The sequence below is a fragment of the Bos grunniens genome, chromosome 15 (assembly GCF_055505025.1).
Source record: "Bos grunniens cultivar Pamir isolate PY7600 chromosome 15, Bosgru_T2T1.0, whole genome shotgun sequence".
NCBI lineage: Eukaryota > Metazoa > Chordata > Mammalia > Artiodactyla > Bovidae > Bos > Bos grunniens.
This window is the reverse complement of record NC_141179.1, coordinates 45,351,457-45,373,063: the sequence shown is the minus strand read 5'-3', so window position 1 is coordinate 45,373,063 and position 21,607 is coordinate 45,351,457. Positions and strand designations below refer to the sequence as shown.

Here is a 21,607-nt window from a genome sequence, read left to right as displayed (position 1 = left end):
TACTGCAAAAAATAATAAAAACTAAAATACAAAATATAAACTCATTTTTTAAAATTACTGGAGTCAACACACTTGAAATTACTTTCCCAAATTGCTATAAAGAGTACAAACAGTTCCCTACAACTCCTGTTCTTATTGGGTCCTGGACTGACAATAAAGAATTTGCCGGTCAGCACCAACCCAAGGACTATTAATACACTTTGAGTAACAGTGGACTGTGCTTTGTTCTGCTTACTTTCTGCTTACTCAGGACTTTCTCCACTACTTGATGTCCTCAAATAAATAAACTGTTTTGTCTACAGAGAGGAAATTAGAGTCCTGGTGGCACTGACTCTGATCCCCATCTCCCACCAAATTTCTATTTTGACAGTTTTTTCTCCAAGTTTCTGGACAAAGCCTCCATCAGGATCCTCAGAAATACACCTTTTGTTAGGAACTGGACCTTCCATTTATGCCACCTTAATGAGACACCTGGCTCCATGAGTCATTTCTGCAGAACAGTCCCAGGAACTTATCTCAAAGGGGCAAGCAACAAAAGCCCTAGGGGATTCTATTAGACCCTTTCTTTTCCTTCCAACACACATTAAAAAACAAACAAACAAACAAAAATGCTCATATCACAGAATGTATGTAACTATGTTCCTAAATGGTTAATATTGTCAGGTAGTCAGTGCACAACTGCTTGTAAAAGTAAGTGGAAAACATCTGCTTTATAAAATTCTATTTGGAATTCAGCAACAGCAATTTTGGCTCTAAAAGGTGAGTGTAGTAATCATGGATTTTATTTAAATAATTTAAATTTTTGTTTGTTTAATGAAAAATTAAAAATAAAAGAAACTCAACCACTTTGTTTCATGACTCCTGTGGCAACTGTGGCATTAGCAAGATTTGCACTGCAAGGACTAGAGACACAGACATGGAAAACAGACTTGTGGACATGGAGAAGGGAAGGAGAGGGTGGGGTGAATTGAGAGAGTAGCACTGAAACATATACACTACCGCAAGTAAAATAGATGGCTAGTGGGAAGTTGTTAGGTAATAGAGGGAGCTCACATTGGTGCTGTGTGATTACCTAGAGGGTTGGGGTGGGGTAGGTGGTGGCAGGAAGGTTAAGAAGGAGGGGTCATATGTATATGTATGGCTTATTCATTAGGTTGTATGCAAGAAACCACAACATTGTAAAGCAACTATCCTCTAATTAAAAAAAAAATTAAGGAAAAAAAAAAAAAAGAAATGTACTGCAGAATGGTCATTCTGTGCCCCGAAAGCAGACTTCCTAGGAGACCCCAGAGCAGTGTAAATGGTCTGTGGCAGCCAAAACTACTGCTAAGCTTGTGCAGCTGTGCAAAGAAAACCAGGAAGAAATTGTCTGATATTCAGGTTGCATGAGGCTCTAAGCCTAATCATCAACGACCCCTAATCGTCAACAAATGTGACCGAATCATTGAGGAAAGGATTGGGGAGAGTCATAATTCCCGAATCAGAACCTGAAGCATGAATGCCACAAAGATGCATCCCCAGAGATGCCACAGAGTTCTAGAAAGTTCCCTAGGTAGTCAGTGAAGAGGAAGGGAAAGGCAAGAATCAATTGTCATATTATTCATGTGATTATGAATGACATGGTCCAGAACTAAGAAGCCATCAGATCCTATACTTCCTGACTTCTTTTGGATTTGTGGAAAATCTCCTGATGTGTTGAAAGAAAACTTACACTATACTCCTCATAAAAATTTTAAACAATTGAAAATCTATCCAAATTTCCTTTTTACTTAATTAAAGATAGTTACTTAGCTCTGATGTATGACCAAACACCTTTAAATACTTTGCAGCTGTCATTTTTTTTAATCTCACAACAAAGACGTTATATGGGGACAATTCTCCCATTTTATAAATTAAAATAAAAAAAACTGGGAGTCAGAGAGATTTAAGTGTCATATGCAAGTGAAAACAAGTGGCCACTGGGAGGATCTGGACTTTCCATCTCCAGTCTCTGTGACTGCTGTCAGCACAGACTGAAGCCCACTGTGTGTGCAGTGAATGCAGGATCAGCCCCACTTAACTCCACTTGAGTCAGAAGGCAAAGAGCACACATGCTGCTCGGTGCTTGGCTCAGTCCTCAACTGAGAGTATGTTCAGAAGCTGAGAGCAGAACTGTGAGGGCTCTGGAAAGTGTGCCACCGGTGGAATGGGCAACGGGTCTATGAATGTTAATTTTGGTAAAGGGAAGGCAGTGGAGGTGTGCTGGCTGCAATCAAGTATCATTGCTTTGATACTGAAAGGAGATGGTTTGTGCAATTAAACTCATAGAGAACATTTCATAAAACTAAAAACATAGTTTTCATGATAGAATTAACATTCCTGGCAGTAACCTTGCTTGCCACTAGAGAGTAATTTAAGTGCACTTAAGGAAGATCAATCAAAAACATATAACGATTCTGTAATAAGCTGTACATCCTCAGCTGTTGGTTCACAATACCTCACAACTGATTTTGTCGAAGTCTCACCACTGGAAACACTAAATGCTCATATTCTAAAGTAAGGAATTTTTAATAAATTAAGAATTGTGAAAATATTTGGTACTGATATTTATCATTTATGGTAAATGTTTCAAATCTTAAGAACTGAAATAATGTTAGCAGAAAATTGTCTTTCTATGAAAATTAAAAATAATAACACTGAGTAGAAAAACACTTGTTGGGTTAACATGACTCTTAAAAGCACAAAAGTAGCAAAGAGGTATATAGGGAGATACATTTCAAAAAGTAATTAAGAATAGAATATGAAGCTCCATAAATGAAGGAGTTGGGATGTATATTCCACCTGGCATATGCATTATATAAATCATAAATCATGCAGAAATTCACATAACAAGTTTTCTCCAGCACATATTACTCCCAAACACTAGTTATTTGTGATATAGGAATGCACACCATTTTGAGGAGTCTATGTATTAATTTGGAGGAATAAAATGTAAGCAAGCAAAAAATGAAACAAAATTCCATAATCCAGTACAAAGAATGGCAATCTAAACATCTTCAAAGCATGATGTCAACACAAAGGAAATTTATCTGATTACACCTTAGATGTCAGAGTAGATGCTGTAGAGAAATGAACTTGAAGAATGAGTAGAAGTCACCTGGTGTAATATTAGTGGGATGTTGGGGACCATCCAAGTGGAAGAACAAGAATTAAAGGCCAAATAAGATAGATGGACTAAAGAGACTCTAAATACTTCAGGAAGATTAGATTTGTGGAAGTGTTGGATGGAAACATACTGAGAAGCAGAGTCATATGCAGGGGATACATCAGAAAGTGTATACTGAGCTGTGCTAAGGAGGTTACGTTTCATCTCGGAGGCTACAGAAATCAGGAAAGACTTGAAAGGACCACTGTGGCATCGCCTTTTTACTTCAGCAAGACATCACTTTGGCAGATGTACTGTGAATTATAATGGCAGAAGAATGATGACAGAGACAAACAGATGAATAATATAAAAGAAAAAAATGAATAAGGCCTCACCTACAGTAGGGACACTAGCAGTGGAAATACAGGAATGGATAAATAGATTGGAGGAGTAAATTGTAGATAGTATCAGTAGGATTTTATTAGAGGTGGTACAATGAGAGGAAGAAGGTTAGGATCATTTCCATGCTTCAGACATGAGAGATTTGGGGGATTGTGGTATCATTCCATAAACACAGGACATAGGAGGATGGTTTAATGAAAGGATGAGTTTGATCTGGAGGAGGCTGAGTTTGAGTTGTGAGATTCCTAACTGGAGACTTCCCGGATAACTGGAACTATAGACCTGGATCTTGGGAGACAGATCTTTCTACAAATAAAGCTTGGAAAGGGATTTTAGAATAAACATTGGATAAATAAAAGAATATAACTGAGTTCCCAGAGACTGAGGTTGAATCATTCTTCTTTTGTGTAAAGGGACAAAAGAATCCTGTACAGCACCATACTTACAGCTAGGCAGAGGGGGAAATTATTATGAATAAGTGTAATGAATAACCAAAGAAAACCAAGAATGTATAGAATGAAAATTTTTTTTTAAATGAATGTTCAAATATCCCTCAACAGGAACAATTCTCAGAGGACATGAAGTTTAGAAACCTCACCAGTGTGACAGAGTTCATCCTTTGGGGGTTAACAGAGGATCCTACACTTTGTGTCTTTTTGGTGATATTTCTAGGAATCTATGGGAAATAGATGGGGAAACAGTGGAAACTGTGTCAGACTTTATTTTTAGGGGCTCGCTCCAAAATCACTGCAGATGGTGACTGCAGCCATGAAATTAAAAGACGCTTACTCCTTGGAAGGAAAGTTATGACCAACCTAGATAGCATATTCAAAAGCAGAGACATTACTTTGCCAACAAAGGTCCATCTAGTCAAGGCTATGGTTTTTCCTGTGGTCATGTATGGATGTGAGAGTTGGACTGTGAAGAAGGCTGAGCGCTGAAGAATTGATGCTTTTGAACTGTGGTGTGGGAGAAGACTTTTGAGAGTCCCTTGGCTGCAAGGAGATCCAACCAGTCCATTCTGAAGGAGATCAGCCCTGGGATTTCTTTGGAAGGAATGATGCTAAAGCTGAAACTCCAGTACTTTGGCCACCTCATGCGAAGAATTGACTCATTGGAAAAGACTCTGATGCTGGGAGGGATTGGGGGCAGGAGGAGAAGGGGACAACAGAGGATGAGATGGCTGGATGGCATCACTGATTCGATGGACATGAGTCTGTGGTGATGAACAGGGAGGCCTGGCTTGCTGCGATTCATGGGGTCACAAAGAGTCGGACACGACTGAGCGATTGAACTGAACTGATGCTGTCACCTTAGTAGGCAATATCAGCATAATTATTTTAATAAGGAACTGTTTCCAGCTTCACACTCCAATGTACCTCTTCCTCAGTCATTTGGCTTTTGTGGACAGTGGGTGTACCACATCCGTCACACCTATGATGCTTATAGGATTCCTGAAACAAGGAGTGACCTTCACTGCTGCTGGCTGTGAAGCCCAACTGTGTTTTGTGGTCATGTTTGGGACAGCTGAGTGCTTCCTAATGGCTGCCATGGCCTATGACCGCTATGTGGCCATCTGCTTGCCCCTTTTCTACTCCACCCACATGTCCCCCAGAGTCTGTGTTCTCTTGGTTGGGGTATCCTACCTGCGTGGGTGCGTCAATGCTTGTACATTTGCTAGTTGCTTACTGACTCTGTCTTTCTGTGGGCCAACACAGGTAGACCACTTTTTCTGTGACTTCTCCCCTCTGTTGAAACTTTCCTGCTCAGATGTCTCCACTATTGAAATTATCCCTTCCATGTCCTCTGGACCTATCATTGTGGTCACAGTGTCTGTCATAGCTCTCTCTTACATCTGCATCCTCAACACCATCCTGAAGATGCGCTCCACTGAAGGGAGACACAAGGCCTTCTCCACCTGCACCTCTCACCTCACTGCAGTCACTCTCTACTATGGAACAATTACCTTCATTTATGTGATGCCCAAATCCAGCTACTCAACTGAGCAGAACAGGGTAGTGTCTGTGTTCTACACAGGGGTGATCCCCAGATTGAACCCCCTCATTGACAGTCTGAGGAACAGAGATGTAAAGGAGGCCCTGAGAAAGGCAAGTGTCAGAATATATTCTTAGGATTTGTTCTTAACATTTCTGATGACCTATAAACCTTTGTTTACCAATAGCACACTTAGAACCTATCAAATACTGATTTACTGTTTGCTTAAAATGAAATCATAATACTTCTTATTCTCCCTTATATGCACTTATAAACCAGTTGGTAGATATCTTAGAATTAGTAATAATGATAGCAATTATTTTCACTATTACGTATTAACTTGTAGATGCCTAGGACTTTAATTTACTTAGCAAACAGTAAGTTCTACTTATAATATGCCAGACCCTATTCTAGCACAATGGTATGTTAGCTGGCTTATTTCTCATAAAAATCCTATAATGATAGTTCTGTTATTTCCATTTGACAAATAAATTATCTGGCACACAGAGACATTAAATAGATTGCCCAGACTGATGCAGCTAGGAAGCTGTGCAATCAGTCTCTGAATCCAGAAAGCCTGAGTCTAAACCACAATGTTTCTTCAATTAATCCTCACAGCAATCTTATTATGCTGCTTACTAACAATTTACCTCAATTTTACAGATGAAACTGCTGAGTCTCAGGGATATTCAATAGTTTGTTTTGAGAGACATGGACTCAAGTCTCTGATTCACTTGGAACCAAGTCCTCTGATTCATGCATTTGATCTGCTCTAAACAACAATCAGTCCAAGGACTTCAGCACTGTTACTGATCTACAGGATTTGAATAGGACAAGCAAGCCTAAAGCTATTCTTTTAAGTCAGTCTTCTGAACAAACTCTACTACCAAGTAAGTCTAAACTGTGAGGACTCTAAACACAAGGATGAGAATGGAAACCGGATTGATTTATATCTATAGTGAATAAGATCTGGACACCACAATTACATGATTTGACTGGAAATCTAACCATATTTAGCTCAGATGGTAGAGAATCTGCCTGCAATGAAGGAGACCTGGGTTCAATCCCTGTGTTGGGAAGATTTCTTGGAGAATGGAATCCAATCCACTCCAGTATTCTTGCCTGAAGAATCTCATGGACAGAGGAGCCTGGCAGCCTACCATCCATGGACTTGTAAAGAGTCAGACATGACTGAGCAACTAACACTTTCTTCTAATCATATTTAAGCACATGTTACAAATAAATACTCCCATTTGGAATAATGTAGTTTTCCTTAGCTGTAGAAATTTAAATCAGTATCTTTGAATTCTAGAGATTGCAATTAATATGCTAACATTCATGGTTACATAAGCTAGATGTATAAAAAATTAATACCCATTAATTAAACTAGAAGTGTTGCCAAAGATTGTGGTAAATGTATTACTTACATAATAATCTACATCATCACCATGAGACTGGAAGGGTGAAGAGGGATTTTTCTGGAGTTCAGGAACTCCAAACTCAATGTAAATACTGAGACAACTTTTTAGAGCATCTGAAAGCAAGACTTAGATTATAAAAATCCTTGACTCAGTGTAATGGGGCAAAACAGGTGAGGATTGGGAGACACAGAAAGAAGCAAATGGGATATTATTTATAGTACATTGTTATGTTAATGCTGCTAAGTATAGAGGTTTTTGAACTGTGGTGTTGGAGAAGACTCATCAGCTTCAGCAGAAGCTACAATACTTTGGCCACCTGATGCAAAGAATGGACTCATTAGAAAAGACCCTGATGCTGAGAAAGATTGAAGGCAGGAGGAGAAGGGGACAACAGAGGATGAGATGGTTGGATGGCATCACTGACTCAACGGACATGAGTTTGAGCAAGCTCCAGGAGTTGGTCATGGACAGGGAAGCCTGGTGTGCTGCAGTCCATGCAGTTGTAAAGAGTCAGACATGATTGAGAGACTGAAATGAACTGAAGTTAAAATGTAGAGTATGTATCATATTCTGGCAAATTTTAAGTGGAAACATACAAAGACTAAATGAAACAAGCACAAATTAAACATATGAACTGATCAAATAATGGATAAAGAAAACTTTCTCTAATCACACTTTTAACACCAACTTTGTGGTCTTTTCCCCCCATACCAACCAACTGGAATACCGGTATGTTCTAATATCCAGACATCAAACTGATGCTTTATCCTTTCATTCAATTGTGACACTAACTGCCGGAGGTAGGGCCAGACTTCCAGGCTTGAAGCTCAGTTACACAACTCTGCCCTCCCTTCTGACACCAATTGCAAGTAATGGGTCCCCAAGGTACCCACACTTTTGTCCAACTTGGCTACAAAGTCAAGGATTGCCACAAGCCTCTTCCAGCTGTGAGAGTTTGCTAGAATGACAAGAAAATTCTCTGAAGCATCTGCTTATATTTACCAGTTTAAGATACAAGATACTATAAAGGATAAATTAACAGTCAGATGGAGAGACACACCGCACCAGGTCTGGAAGGGTCTCTAGGTCAGGAGTTTCTATTATCAGGAAGCTGAAGTGTATAATCTGAAGTGCATAACCCTTCTAGCCTAGGAATCTGTTGACCAAATTGGAAGCTCTCTGCCCCATAGTTTAGGAGTTTTATGGAGGCCATGTAAAAAGTCTCCAACCTCTCCAGCCTCACTGAAGAAACACATGTGAACATAAAGTTCCAAGTTTATAATAACGGTTTGATCTTTTTGGTGACCAGTCCTTATCCAGAAGCTATAGAAAATCCCACTAAGAGTCTTCTCATTCAAACAAAGACACTCCAATCACCTAGGGGGTTTCAATGAATTCAGGAGCCCTGTGTCAGGAACCAAGGTTAAAGAACAAGTATTTGAACAAAAGATGTTTCTAGCACCCCTGTCATAAGCAAATTACAAGAGTTAGAGCCCTGTGTTAGTAACGGGGGGCAGAGACCACAGATTTATTTCTATTATCTCACATTCCACCCCCTGCTATGTGACTATGGAACCCTCACTGCAAATGACCATAAAGAATGAAGTTTCTGGCATATTATTAAAATTCCATTGGGTCATTAATAACTATTCAGTTCATCATCATAACATATGAAAAGGTCCCCCAAGGTTAGGCTATTCAGATTTGCAGGCTTCCATTTGATCTTGTCAGGTTCTAAACACAGGAGTAACCTCAGCAATACATAGCTTCACTCTTTTGGGCATCTGTTTTGAGCTAGAAGTCAGAATTATCACTTGCTTTGAGTCTCTTTCAAGGCTTTAGTAGAATACTGAATGGCTGATAAATAGCAGTTGCAATTGTCCTGTAAAAATCCCAAGTGCATACTGACTCACATGACTTCTGGAGCTTTAATTATGAACTCTCAAATCCTGAATACAAGACTAGCTTCCCTCTGGGCATTTTGGACCCATAATTCAGAGGTCAGTGTGTTCATAGGTCTTTTGTATTTTACCTGAGTTATCATGTGAGCATTGCTAATTGGGATTATGTGACAAACAATTTTGAGATCTGTTAATATTTATAGATATCTCTTGGCATATTTATTATAGCAATACTGGGGAAAAGTTAAGGAGGGAGCCTCAAACATTGACAATTTCCTGCCATTGTGACCTCCAACTACAAGAGGAACATTTAATCAAGGCATTTTGGTTATGTTACATGTAGATATGGGATAGTCAGGCTTGCCTGGTAGCTCAGCTGGTAAAGAATCTGCCTGCAATGCAGGAGACCTCGGTTCGATTCCTGAGTCGGGGAGATCTCCTGGAGAAGGAATAGGCTACCCACTCCAGTATTCTTGCCTGGAGAATCCTCATGGACAGAGAAGACACGACTAAGCAACCAAGCACAGCACAGCATATAGGATAGTCATTCATTCATTTATTTCAAAAACACTAGTTGAGCTCTTACTATACTCTAGAAACTGAGTAAGCACTGAAGATATTTTGATAAATTGAACAGAGATATAATGTGTAACAGAGTAGAGTTCTCATGTAGTTTAGATTTTAGTGGCAGAGACACTAGGGAATAAATAAACATTATAAATGTAGAACACATTAGTGGATGGAAGAGACAAATCAATTGGGTTGATATGACTTAGAAAAGGTAACTGTTGGTATGGGTGGTGAATTCTTAGTGAGTATGACAGGGAAGGCCACTTGGAGGAGGTGACAGTTAAGCAGAATGCTGAAAGATAAGAAAGACACATTGACATGGAGACTAGAGAGAAAGCTGCAGTGAAAAGATTCTGAGAAAACAGCACGTGCAAAGATTCTGAGAATTTCAAGAAATAAAGAGGCCATGGCAAACCAGGAAGAGAGAGATACACAGAAAGGATCGATCATGCGGTGCTCCATTAGCCATGGAAAAATATTTGAGTTTCACTGTAAAAGGAATGGAAAGCCACTAAATGTTTTTTAAATAGTTCCAATATGAATGTTTTTTAAAGATCATTCTTGTTAATCATAAGAGGGTGAAGGGGGAACAGAGGGCAGTGAAGTTACTAGTGAAGATCTGAGATGCTGCCACATTGTGCTAGGGTGGTTGCAGTTTTGCTGGAGAGGAATTCACCTATTCAACATTTAGTTTAGGTAAAGATTCAAAAAGGGCTTGCTGATGAATTAGTGTGAGAGGTTAAAATTAAAAGGAGTTAAGAGGACCTCAGAAATTTTGGGGTTTAGACTATTTGGTGAACGTGAATTGTATATCATTCATTAGCTGAAGAAAAGTGATATGTAGGTTATATACGGCTGCAATTACATTGTGACTCAGGAATTTTAATTGGATCGGGCTCAGCACTCCACCTGCCCCACATGCATTAATAAGAGTCACTAGGTGAAATTCAGGTGGCATCTGGGCATGTCTCAAGAATCCAACGTAACTTCACTCAGATGCTTGGCATCTTGGCCTGATGGCTTAAAAGCCTCTCATTCTCCATAGTCTTAAAATCTTTCTATGTGGTCTTACCAGCAGAGTAGCTGGATTTCTCACATGGTGTCTTAGGACTCTAGCAAGTCCTTAAGAGAATAAAAAGGAAGGTGCAGTGTTTTCTATGACCCAGCCTCAGGAGACCCACAACACTATTTATACTGTCTTCTACTTGTAAAACAAATCACTAAAGTCAGTTTAGATTCTAGAAATGGGGTGTGTGGGGTGATTCTAAAGGATGTAGGATTTCTTTATTAGGTGATGAAACTGTTCTAAAATTGACCATTGTGATCATTGCATATATCTGTGAATAGTCTATATAAACTATTGACTTGTATCCTTTAAATGGGTTAATTGTTGGTATGTGAGTTATGTCTCAAAATTGTTTAAAAAAAACTTAGATGTTTTTTAAAAAAACTCCAGTGTATCAAATTATAATTCATTCAATTAGACAAATCCACTCTCATAATTCTCTTCCAGATAATTCATCCCCTGCAGTTTTTTGAGGTGTTTATGAGAAAGTTCCCTTAAGATTTTAAAAGTCTCATATTTTACAAAGACATGGTGTATGAGATATACCATCAAGATTCGTAGAATGACTTTTGTATAACTGAAAGTGGCAACGTTGTCTTAAATCTTTCTGAGATTTTGACATGGAAAATTATCACTCCAATCTGGATTTGACCTTTGATCTGGAACCATTTCTTATCTTGAGAATCTTTTCTTTGGAAGGTATTAGGGATGAGAAGCAGCCTTAATTACAAACCGTGCAAAATATGGCTTCCTTATTTTTTTAATTTTTTTTCTCAAGAATCAATCAAACAAATCCTTTCCATAAGTTCATATATCTCTTCTTATACATTAGCTTAGACAGCTATCAGACATAGATAGTATTTTTAGCATTTTTCTTGGAAATCTTCCCAGCCAAACCCAAGAGCATATTACGTATGCTTTATATTTTCCATTTCATGGCTGGTGACAATACTGACAAACATTCCACCACTGCCTGGCTAGTGTCTTCTTTGCTTTAACTTTTAAAAATATTTCCTACTACCCTACATGCCCTCTCCACCTTATAAGAACATTCCAGATATTGCTAAAAGTCTCCCCAAGGTTGATTCTACTTCATCCCACTATCAAGTCTCAAAGCCAATGCCATATGAACTCAGCTTCTGTTACAGCAAAATCTCCCTATCAGGTGTCAAGTTGTGATAAGCTGTTCTACACTGCATAATAAACGACTCTAAACCTTAGTGTTTAAAGTAACACCTATTCCACTATATATTAGGATGTTATGGTTCAGCAATTAAGGCGAGTCTTGGCTGTGAGATTCCAGGGGTGAGTCTTCTGTGTCTCCCACCTTTACTGAGATTGCTCTGTCACGGTCAGCTGACAGCTGGCCTAGTCTGGAGAATCTAAGATGGTTTCATTCACATGCCTGGTGACAAAAGGGGGAGAGTAGGAGGTTTGGTTTCGTCACCTCTTTCTCTCTGTTTCTTTCTCACGTGGTTTTCATCAGTTCAGTTCAGTTCAGTCACTTAGTTGTGTCCAACTCTTCGCGACCCCATGAATCGCAGCACACCAGGCCTCCCTGTCCATCACCAACACCCGGAGTTCACTCAGACTCACATCCATCGAGTCAGTGATGCCACCCAGCCATCTCATCCTCTGTCGTCCCCTTCTCCTCCTGCCCCCAATCCCTCCCAGCATCAGGGTCTTTTCCAATGAGTCAACTCTTCGCATGAGGTGGCCAAAGTACTGGAGCTTCAGCTTTAGCATCATTCCTTCCAAAGAAATCCCAGGGCTGATCTCCTTCAGATCAGTGGTTTTCATGGAGGTAGTCAAATATCTTTCTGACCTCTCAAAGCTCCATGAAGAAATCTTCCAGGATACCCAGGCAAAGGCTTTAAAACTTCCAATCACCAAGATTCAATATTCTCAGTTTATTATTGCCACTATATTCTACATGTATAGCATACCATGAAGATCAGTCCAGATTCAAAGGAAATAAATTAGGCTGCATCTCTATGGGAAGAATGGCAAAGAAGTTGTATGTTTTTATTTAATCTGCCACAAGATGGGAAGATAAATTTTTGTGGTTGATGTGGAAATAAGAATATTTCCATTTTGGGCTCCTTACCATTAAGATGGCTATTATTGCCAAATACAGATATCTGTTAGCTCACAGAAGAAATTAGGGTTAGAGATATTAATATAAGAAAAAGTGAAAGTGAAGTCACTCAGTCATCTCCGACTGTAGCCTACCAGGCTTCTCAGCCCATGGGATTTTCCAGGCAAGAGTACTGGAGTGGGTTGCCATTCCCTTCTCCAGGGGATCTTCCCAACCCAGGGATTGAACCCGGGTCTCCTGCATTGTAGGCAGACGCTTTACCCTCTGAGCCACCAGGGAAGCAGGATTACATGGGCTTGGACATCCTCCCTAGGGAGTGAGCTGTTTGAGTCATATACTGAGCCCCCCAGGCCCAGGTTCTGACACTGGGAAGACAAGTTTCCTTAGCTGGTTGGACAACTAAGGGACTTGCAGGAAGGCTGTACAAAACCTAAAATCAGTTCATGGAGAACATACACACTGTTTCCTACTCCTGGGAACAAGGCAGAAGAAGCAGACTGAAACTGCCTGGGACTGTGAGCGGTTTCCAGCAAGCACCCTGGCATATGGTTGATGCCAAATGTTTGCCCCATCACCCCTAGGCTCCAGCACAGTTCCACACTAGGGTGAAGGTTGTGGTTGCTGATAAGACTGTGCAGTCTGAGAGGATGGAGCTGGCTTGGATCTATGCAGCATCTGAACAAGACTACAGCAGCCATAACTACCTTGGGAGCTGACCCTGCCCCTAGTAGGGTAGTGACAGCCACTGAGGATAGGAGACATCACTCCTCATGTATGGCTCTAACTCTAGCCCCTGCATCTCTAGCCCTACATCCCATGACAGTGGTAGCTGCCAACACCTTGTGAGGGAAGATATGACATGTGCCCACTTCAGATTCAGCTCTCGCACCAAAGCTACTGGTTACACGCAGACTACATAAGGACACTCCCACACAAGGACACCTCTTCAAGATCAGGAATAGGTAACTGTTGCACCTAATTTCACAGAGATAGAGAAAGTTAAGCAAGATGAGAAGACAGAGAAATTTGTACCAAAGAACAAGGAAAAAAGAAAAAAAAGATGGTAAAGTGTCTGTCTACAGTGCAGGAGACCTGGGTTCAATCCCTGGGTCAGGAAGATCCTCTGGAGAAGGAAATGGCAACCCACTCCAGTACTCTTGCCTGGAAAATCCCACGGAGGGGGAGCCTAGTGGGCTACAGTCCATGGAGTCGCAAAGAGTCGGACACAACTGAGCGACTTCACTTTCACTTTTCACTTTCAATGAAACAGATAAATAATTTATCAGAAAAAGGGTTCAAAGAATAATATATATATATATGTATGTGTGTATACACACACACATACACACACATTTACATATACACAATGAAAAATTACCCAGTCAGAACAAGAGATGGAATTCTTCCATTTGCAGCAACATGGTGGACTGAGAGGGTATTATGTTTATTGAAATAAGGCAGAGAAAAACAAATACTGTATGCTGTCACTTATGCATGGAATCTAAAAAATAAAATAGGCTGCTTTCATCTTTTGAGATGACTACATTCTGCCTATGTGGTATGTATCTCTCTCAATAAACCTGCTTTCACTTGAAAAAGAAATATAATAGGAATTCCCAGGTGATTCAGTGGTTAGAAATCCCCTTGCCATTACAGAGGACATGGGTTCCCTGGTCCAGGAAGATACTACACACCTTAGGGCAACTAAACCCATATGCCACAAGCACGGAGCCCATGCTCTAGAGTCCGCGAGCTGCAGCTACTGTGCTTTGCACCACAACTACTGAAGCCCGCACACCCTAGAGCCCAGGCTCCACAATGGGAAGCCTGCGCACCACAACCAGAGAGCATGCATGCAGCGACAAACGCCCAGCACAGCCAAAAATAAGCAAAATTTTAAATAAAATTTACTTTTAAATAAATAAAAATTTAAAATAATAATAATTAAAAAATTCACAAGTGAATATAACAAAGCAGAAACAAACTCATAGACAATAAAATAATGGTTATCAGTGGGAGTTTGGAAGGGTGGAGGGGCAACATAGCAGTAGGGGGTTAGAGGCACAAACTACTATGTATAAAATAAATAAGTGAGACCTCTCTGGTGTTTAGTGCTTAAGAATCTTCCTGCCAATGCTGAGGACATGTGTTCAATCTCTGGACCAGGAAGATCCCACATGCCCTGGAGAACCTAGGTCCTTGACCGCAACTACTGAAGCCTGCATGCCCTGAAGCCCAAGCTCTGCAACAAGAGAAGCCACCATAATGAAGAGTGGCCCCTGCTCACCACAACTAGAGAAAGCCCATGCACAGCATCAAAGACCGAACAGAGCAAAAACAAATACAGAAATTATATTTTTAAAATAAATAAATAAGCTATAAGGATATATTTTACATCATGGAAAATACAGTCAAGATTTTATAACTTCAAATGAAATATAATCTATGAAAATATTGAATCACTATGCTGTTCTTAAATTAATACATTATAAATCAACCATACTTTAATAAAAAATAATAAAGTTAAAAGTAAAATCTTTATAGGAAAAAAAATAAGACATCCAAATGCCCAACAGTAACATGAAACACGCTCTTTGCTAATTACGAAGGTGATGCAAATCAAAACCACAATGAGATATTATCTCACACCTCTTAGAATGGCTATCAACAAGATAAGAAATAGCAGGTATTGGCAAGAATATGCAGATAAGGAAATCTTTGTACACTGCTAGTTAAAGTGCACATTGCTATGAAGAAAATTAGAACTATGTGTGATTCAGCAATTCCACTGTGGGGTATATATGAAAAAGGAAATGAAAAGAGGAGTTTGAAGAGACATCGGCACTCCTACGTTTATTGCAGCATTACTGCACAATAGCCAATATATGAAAACAAACTGGCCATCAACAGAGAAGTAGAGCTGAGAAGAACTTCAAATTGAAGGGATGTGCAAAATAAATTGAAAGACTTAATGCTACCCACATATTAGAATAGCTTTTTTTTTTTTTTTTTAACTGACAATAGCAGTCCTGGAAAGGACCCAGAGCAAATAGAACTTAAATACAAACCTGGTAGGAATGCAAATGGTACAGCCATTTTGAAAAAACAAGTTTTGCAGTATCTTATAAACATATACTAACCATAACACACAGCAATTACAATCCTAAATTTTGTCAAAGAGAAATGAAAACACACAACTACACAATAACCTACATAGAGATATTTAGAGAAGCTTTATTCCTAATTGCCAAAACCTAGACAATTCTAGAAAATGTGCATCACTGACTAAACAGGTAAAGGTGCTGCTTTCATGCAATGACTATGTTTGAGAGAATAATAACACAGTCCAGACTATAACCTGTCCTTCACAATAGCCAGCACATCATTCAAAGCTGCTGACAAATTACAGATAAGAGAGGGGATATATTGTCTATACTCAAGATACGGATGAAAACAAACCTCAAGGAAAGACTGAAATCAGAAATGTAAGCTTCCATCTCAGGAAGCTTGAAGAGAAACAGCAAATAAATAACAAAAAAACATATGGAATTCCCTGGCAGACCCATGGTTAAGACCCAGGTTTCCAGTGCTGGGGTCATGGGTTCAATCCCTAGTGGGGGAAGTAAGATCCACAAGCCACACAACATGGCCAAAAAAAAAAAAGAGTAATGAATAAACATAAATCAAAGAAACAGAAAACATTCCCCATAGAGAAAATATATTTATAATTTAATTCATTGAAAAGATTAATAAAATTGAAAAATCCATAGGAGTATTAATTAAGGAAAAGGTAAAATATTAATTATCTAAATAATACATGCAAAGAGGGGCATAGAAACACATTCTGCCCACACATTAACATGGTTAAAAACAGATATTATGAAAAACTTATATCAATAAATTTAGTAATTTAATTGGAGGGCATCACCAACTCAAAGGGCATGAGTTTGAGCAGGCTCCAGGAGTTGGTGATGGACAGGGAAGCCTGGCATGCTGTAGTCCATGGGGTCTCAAACAGTTGGACATGACTGAGCAACTGAAATGAACTGAAATTTAGTAAATAATGAGAATTAAATATTTTCTAGAGAAACACAGTTTGTGGGACTGAAAAAGAAAAACATCCCTGTCATTCTTCAGGCTTGGAGGATGGACATAGAATAATCTAACAACAAAATTAGTAGAAAACATTGTTTCTTCAACTCTTATGCAGCAATTTTAACAATGTCATAATGATCTAATTTTTCAGTAATTACTGTTTTCTTATCAACAATATACCTAAACCTGAAATATTCTCCCAAACTAATACAAGAGACATTCAAATGTTAGTTCAGTTCAGTTCAGTCACTCAGTCATGTCCGACTCTTTGCGACCCCATGAACCACAGCATGCCAGGCCTCCCTGTCCATCACCAACTCCCGGAGTCCACCCAAACCCATGTCCATCGAGTCGATGATGCCATCCAACCATCTCATCCTTTGTCATCCCCTTCCCTTCCTGCCCTCAATCTTTCCCAGCATCAGGGTCTTTTCCAATGAGCCAACTCTTCGCATGAGGTGGCCAAAGTATTGGAGTTTTAGCTTCAACATCAGTCCTTCCAATGAATACCCAGGACTGATCTCCTTTAGGATGGACTGGTTGGATCTCCTTGCAGCCCAAGGGACTCTCAAGAGTCTTCTCCAACACCACAGTTCAAAAGCATCAATTCTTCGGCGCTCAGCTTTCTTTATAGTCCAACTCTCACATCCATACATGACCACTGGAAAAACCATAGCCTTGTTAAATTGTCATCATTTCATGAGAACTTTCAACCTCAGATTAGTCCCTCTTAATCTCACCACCATGTCAGCAACCTGTCCAGAACTGAAGCCCACAACACCTAATCCCTCCTTGGTATCCTTCAATAAGAATCCAAACCTTTCAAAAGTCATGTGCCCTCTCTCCATTGTCAGGATACATGTGATAATTATTTGGAGAGCTCTCCCTTGCTGTGCTAACCCAATAAACTTGATTTTGTTGCACTATAGGTTTATTTCTCATGGCCTTTGGCTGGTTAAGCTTTAACATGGTCATTACACATGTTTACACTTAAGTTGTGGAACAAAAAAGACAGTGAAATTTATGATATGAATATGATAGGTTTCATAAAGAGACTATGGATAAAAGTTATTGGAATCAAGAAATTAGAAGAAATTTGAGATCAAGTTGTCAGTTGAGATATTCAAATGATTAGAAGTTGCCATTGCTCATGACAAAGACAGAGATGGAGAGGAAAATGGTCACACAGGTGCTAAATTCTCAGGGGATGAGCAGCAGGGAGATCAATTAGGGTTAGGTATGAGAGATGCCAGAGTTGGAATGTCTTGAATCTCAAAGAAGGAAGTATCTGGGACTAAGGATAAAATAGAGTAAGTGGCAAAATGTAACACATCCAGAAGCTTTGTTCCATTTGTCACATATTTGAGACACAACAATAACTTTAGGTAACTTTTCTAGATAATTATGTATTAACCCTTTGAAATATCATGAATAGACTATAAAATGTGAATAATCAACCCCATTTTACAGATCATAAAATTGGGTCTCAAAGAAGTTAAAAACTTTCACTCAATTCATCCACCTCAAACTGACCCCAGGTCTCCTGGGTACAAAAGCCACATCTAGTGTTTCTCAAATGATTTAAATAAAGGATCACTTCTCCCGGGGTGTCCATGGGTCAATACTTGTTAGGAAAATAGTAAAATGAGAATTACTAACAAAATAAGAAAAACTAAAATACAACAGAATAAACCCATTTAAAAAAGTTATTGGCGTCAATACACTTAAAGTTACTTTCTCAAATTGCTATAAAGAGTACAAATGGTTCCCCAAAACCCCTGTTCTTATTTGGACAGGGACTGACAAGAAATAGTTTGCCAGCCAGCACCTGCCCAGGGACTATTAGTATAGTTTGAGTAACAGTGGACTCCGCTATCTTCTGCTTACTTTCTGCTAACTGACTCATATTACTCCAGGGCTTTCCCCACTACCTGATGTTCTCAATTAAAGAAAATGTTTTTTTCTACAGAGAGGAAATTGGAGCCCTGGTGACACTGACTCTGGTCTCCATCGCCCATCAAATTTCTATTTCAACAGTTTTTCCTCCTGGTCTCTGGACAAAGCTTCCATCAGGATCCTCAGAAATATACCTTTTGTTGGGAACTGGACCTTCCATTTATGCCACCTTAATGAGACACCTGGCTCCATGAGTCACTTCTGGAGAGCAGTCCGAGGAATTTACCTCAAAGGGGCAAGCAGCAACAGCCCTGGGGAATTCCATTAGAGCCTTTCTTTTCCTCCCAATACACAAAAAAGACCCTATCACAGAATGTATGTAACTATGTTCTTAAATGGAGGACAGCATTTCTTGTTAATATTGTCAGGTAGTCAGTGCACAACTGCTTTAAGAGTGAGTGGAAAATGTCTGCTTTCTAAAATTCTCTTTGAAATTCAGCAACAGCAAATCTGGCTCTAAAAGGTGAGTGCAGTAATCATGGATTTTATTTAAATAATTTAATTTTTTTGTTTGCTCAATGAGAAATTAAAAATAAAAGAAACTCAACAACTTTGTTTTGTGACCCCTGAGGAAACTGTGGCCTTAGCAAGGTTTACACTACAGGGACTAGAGACACAGACATGGAGAATAGATGTGTGGACATAGAGGAGGGAAATTGAGGGTGGGGTTAATTGAGAGAGTAGCATTGGAACATATACACTACCATATGTAAAACAGATAGCTAGTGAGAAGTTGCTGTATAATACAGGTAGCTCAGATTGGTGCTCTATGATAACCAAGAGGAGTGAGATGGGGTAGGAAGTGGGAGGAAGGTTCAAGAGGGAGGGGTCGTATGTATATGTATGGCTGATTCATAAGGTTGTATGCAAGAAACCAACATAACATTGTAAAGCAATGATCCTCTAATTAAAAAAAAAACACAACTATTTTTAAGGGGAAAAAGATATGCACTGCAGAAAGGTCATTCCAGGCATGCAAAATAGACTTCCCAGGAGATCCCAGAGAAGTGTGGATGGTCTGTGGCAGCCAAGCTGCTGCTAAACTTGTGTAACTGCAGCTATGAAAAGGAATTTGGCAAAACTAATACAATATTGTAAAGTTTAAAAATAAAATTAAATTAAAAAAAAAAAAAAGAAAAGAAAAGGAAACCAGGAAGAAACCACCTGATATTCAGGTTGCATGAGGCTCTTCGCCCTATGACCCCTAATCATCAACAAATATGACACAATCATTGAAGGAAAGGATTGGGGAGAGTCAGAATCTGAAGCATGAATGGGATGACATAGAGCTCTAGAAGATCCCTAGGTAGTCAGTGGAGAGGAAGGGAAGGGCAAGAATCAGTTCTCATATTATGCATATGATTATTAATGACATGGTCCAGAACTAAAAACCATCAGATCCTATACTTCCTGACTTCTTTTGGATTTGTGGAAAATCTCCTGATGTGTTCAAAGAAAATTTATATTATACTTCTCATAAAAAATTTTTTTTATCTTTTTATTAAAAATTTTAACTAACTGAAAATCTATCCACTATTTATTTTTACTTAATGAAAAACACAGCTCTTATGTATGACAAAACACCTTTAAATACTTTGCAGCTGTCATTTCTTTCAATCTCACAACAAAGATATTATATGGGGACAGTTACTACCATTTTACAAAAAAAAAAAAAATACTGAGAATCAGAGAGATTCAAGTGTCATGTACAAGTGAAAATAATTGGCCACTGGGAGGATTTGAACTTTCCATCTCCAGTCTCCGTGACTTCTGTCAGCACAGACTGAAGCCCACTGTGTGCGCAGTGAATGCAGGATCGGCCCCACTTAACTCCGCTTGAGTCAGAAGGCAAAGAGCACACATGCTGCTCGGTGCTTGGCTCAGTCCTCAACTGAGAGTATGTTCAGAAGCTGAGAGCAAAACAGGGAGGGCTCTGGAAAGTATGCCACAGGTGGAATGGGCAACAGATCTATGAATGTTAATTTTGGTAAAGGGAAGGCAGTGGAGGTGTGCTGGCTGTATTCAAGTATCATTGCTTTGGCACTGAAAGGAGATGGTTTGTGTCATTAAACTCTGAAAGGAGGTGGTTTGTGCCATTAGACTCATAGACAGCAATTGAGAAACCAAAAACAGATTTTTTTTTTTTTACATAGAATTCATAAAATTAACACGCCTGGTAGTAACCTTGCCTGTCACTAGAGTAATTTAAGTGCACTTAAGGAAGAATGAGCTGTAGATTCTCAGCTGTTGGTTCATAATATCTCATGATTCATTCTGTTGAAGCTCCACCACTGGAAACACTAAATGCTCTATTCTAAAGTGAGGAATTTTTAATAAATTAAGAATTGTGCAATGGCACCCCACTCCAGTACTCTCGCCTGGAAAATCCCATGGATGGAGGAGCCTGGTAGGCTGCAGTCCATGGGGTCACTAGAGTCAGACATGACTGAGCGACTTCACTTGCACTTTTCCCTTTCATGCATTGGAGAAGGAAATGGTAACCCACTCCAGTGTTCTTGCCTGGAGAACCCCAGGGACGGGGCAGCCTGGTGGGCTGCTGTCTATGGGGTCACACAGAGTTGGACACAACTGAGGTGACTTAGCAGCAGCAAGAATTGTGAAGATATTTGGTACTTATATTTATCATTTATGGTAAATGTTTCAAACCTTAATTGAAATAATGCTGTTAGAAAACTGTCTTTCTATGAAAATTAGAAACTATAACACTGAATCACAGGGTTGGGTTAACATGACTCTTAAAAGCACAAAAGTAGATGTCGTGGGAGTTTGTAATTTCCTAGGTTCTGTCTCATCACAACAAAAATCTGAAGCAAGGGACCAGCTCTTGGATGGATCAGTATTACAGCTCCGTGTTACAGCTCAGTTTTATTTAGAAAATAAAGGAAAATACATCCTCGAGGTGTGAGAGCATGCCAACCCAAAAGACGTGAAGAGAAAAAAGAGAGAGAGCGCGTGACA

General features: G+C 39.4%; 2 protein-coding genes across 5 annotated transcripts in view; one reads left to right on the top strand and one right to left on the bottom strand.

Moving 5' to 3' along the window:
- OVCH2 (ovochymase 2) overlaps positions 1–21,607 on the bottom strand; it is a 276,389-nt gene that overhangs the window by 195,186 nt on the left and 59,596 nt on the right. The window lies entirely within an intron of this gene.
- LOC147357810 (olfactory receptor 5P1-like) lies at positions 3,986–5,658 on the top strand. 3 transcript variants are annotated; one of them, XM_086341964.1, is made up of 2 exons: positions 3,986–4,204; positions 4,829–5,658. In XM_086341964.1, exons 1-2 carry the CDS (start codon positions 4,105–4,107, stop codon positions 5,656–5,658), a joined length of 930 nt encoding a protein of 309 aa, XP_086198090.1. In that variant the 5' UTR covers positions 3,986–4,104. The 3 variants fall into 3 exon arrangements, with proteins under 3 accessions (XP_086198090.1, XP_086198092.1, XP_086198091.1); XM_086341966.1 differs by having other exon boundaries at positions 4,129–4,190; positions 4,839–5,658; XM_086341965.1 differs by having other exon boundaries at positions 4,135–4,213.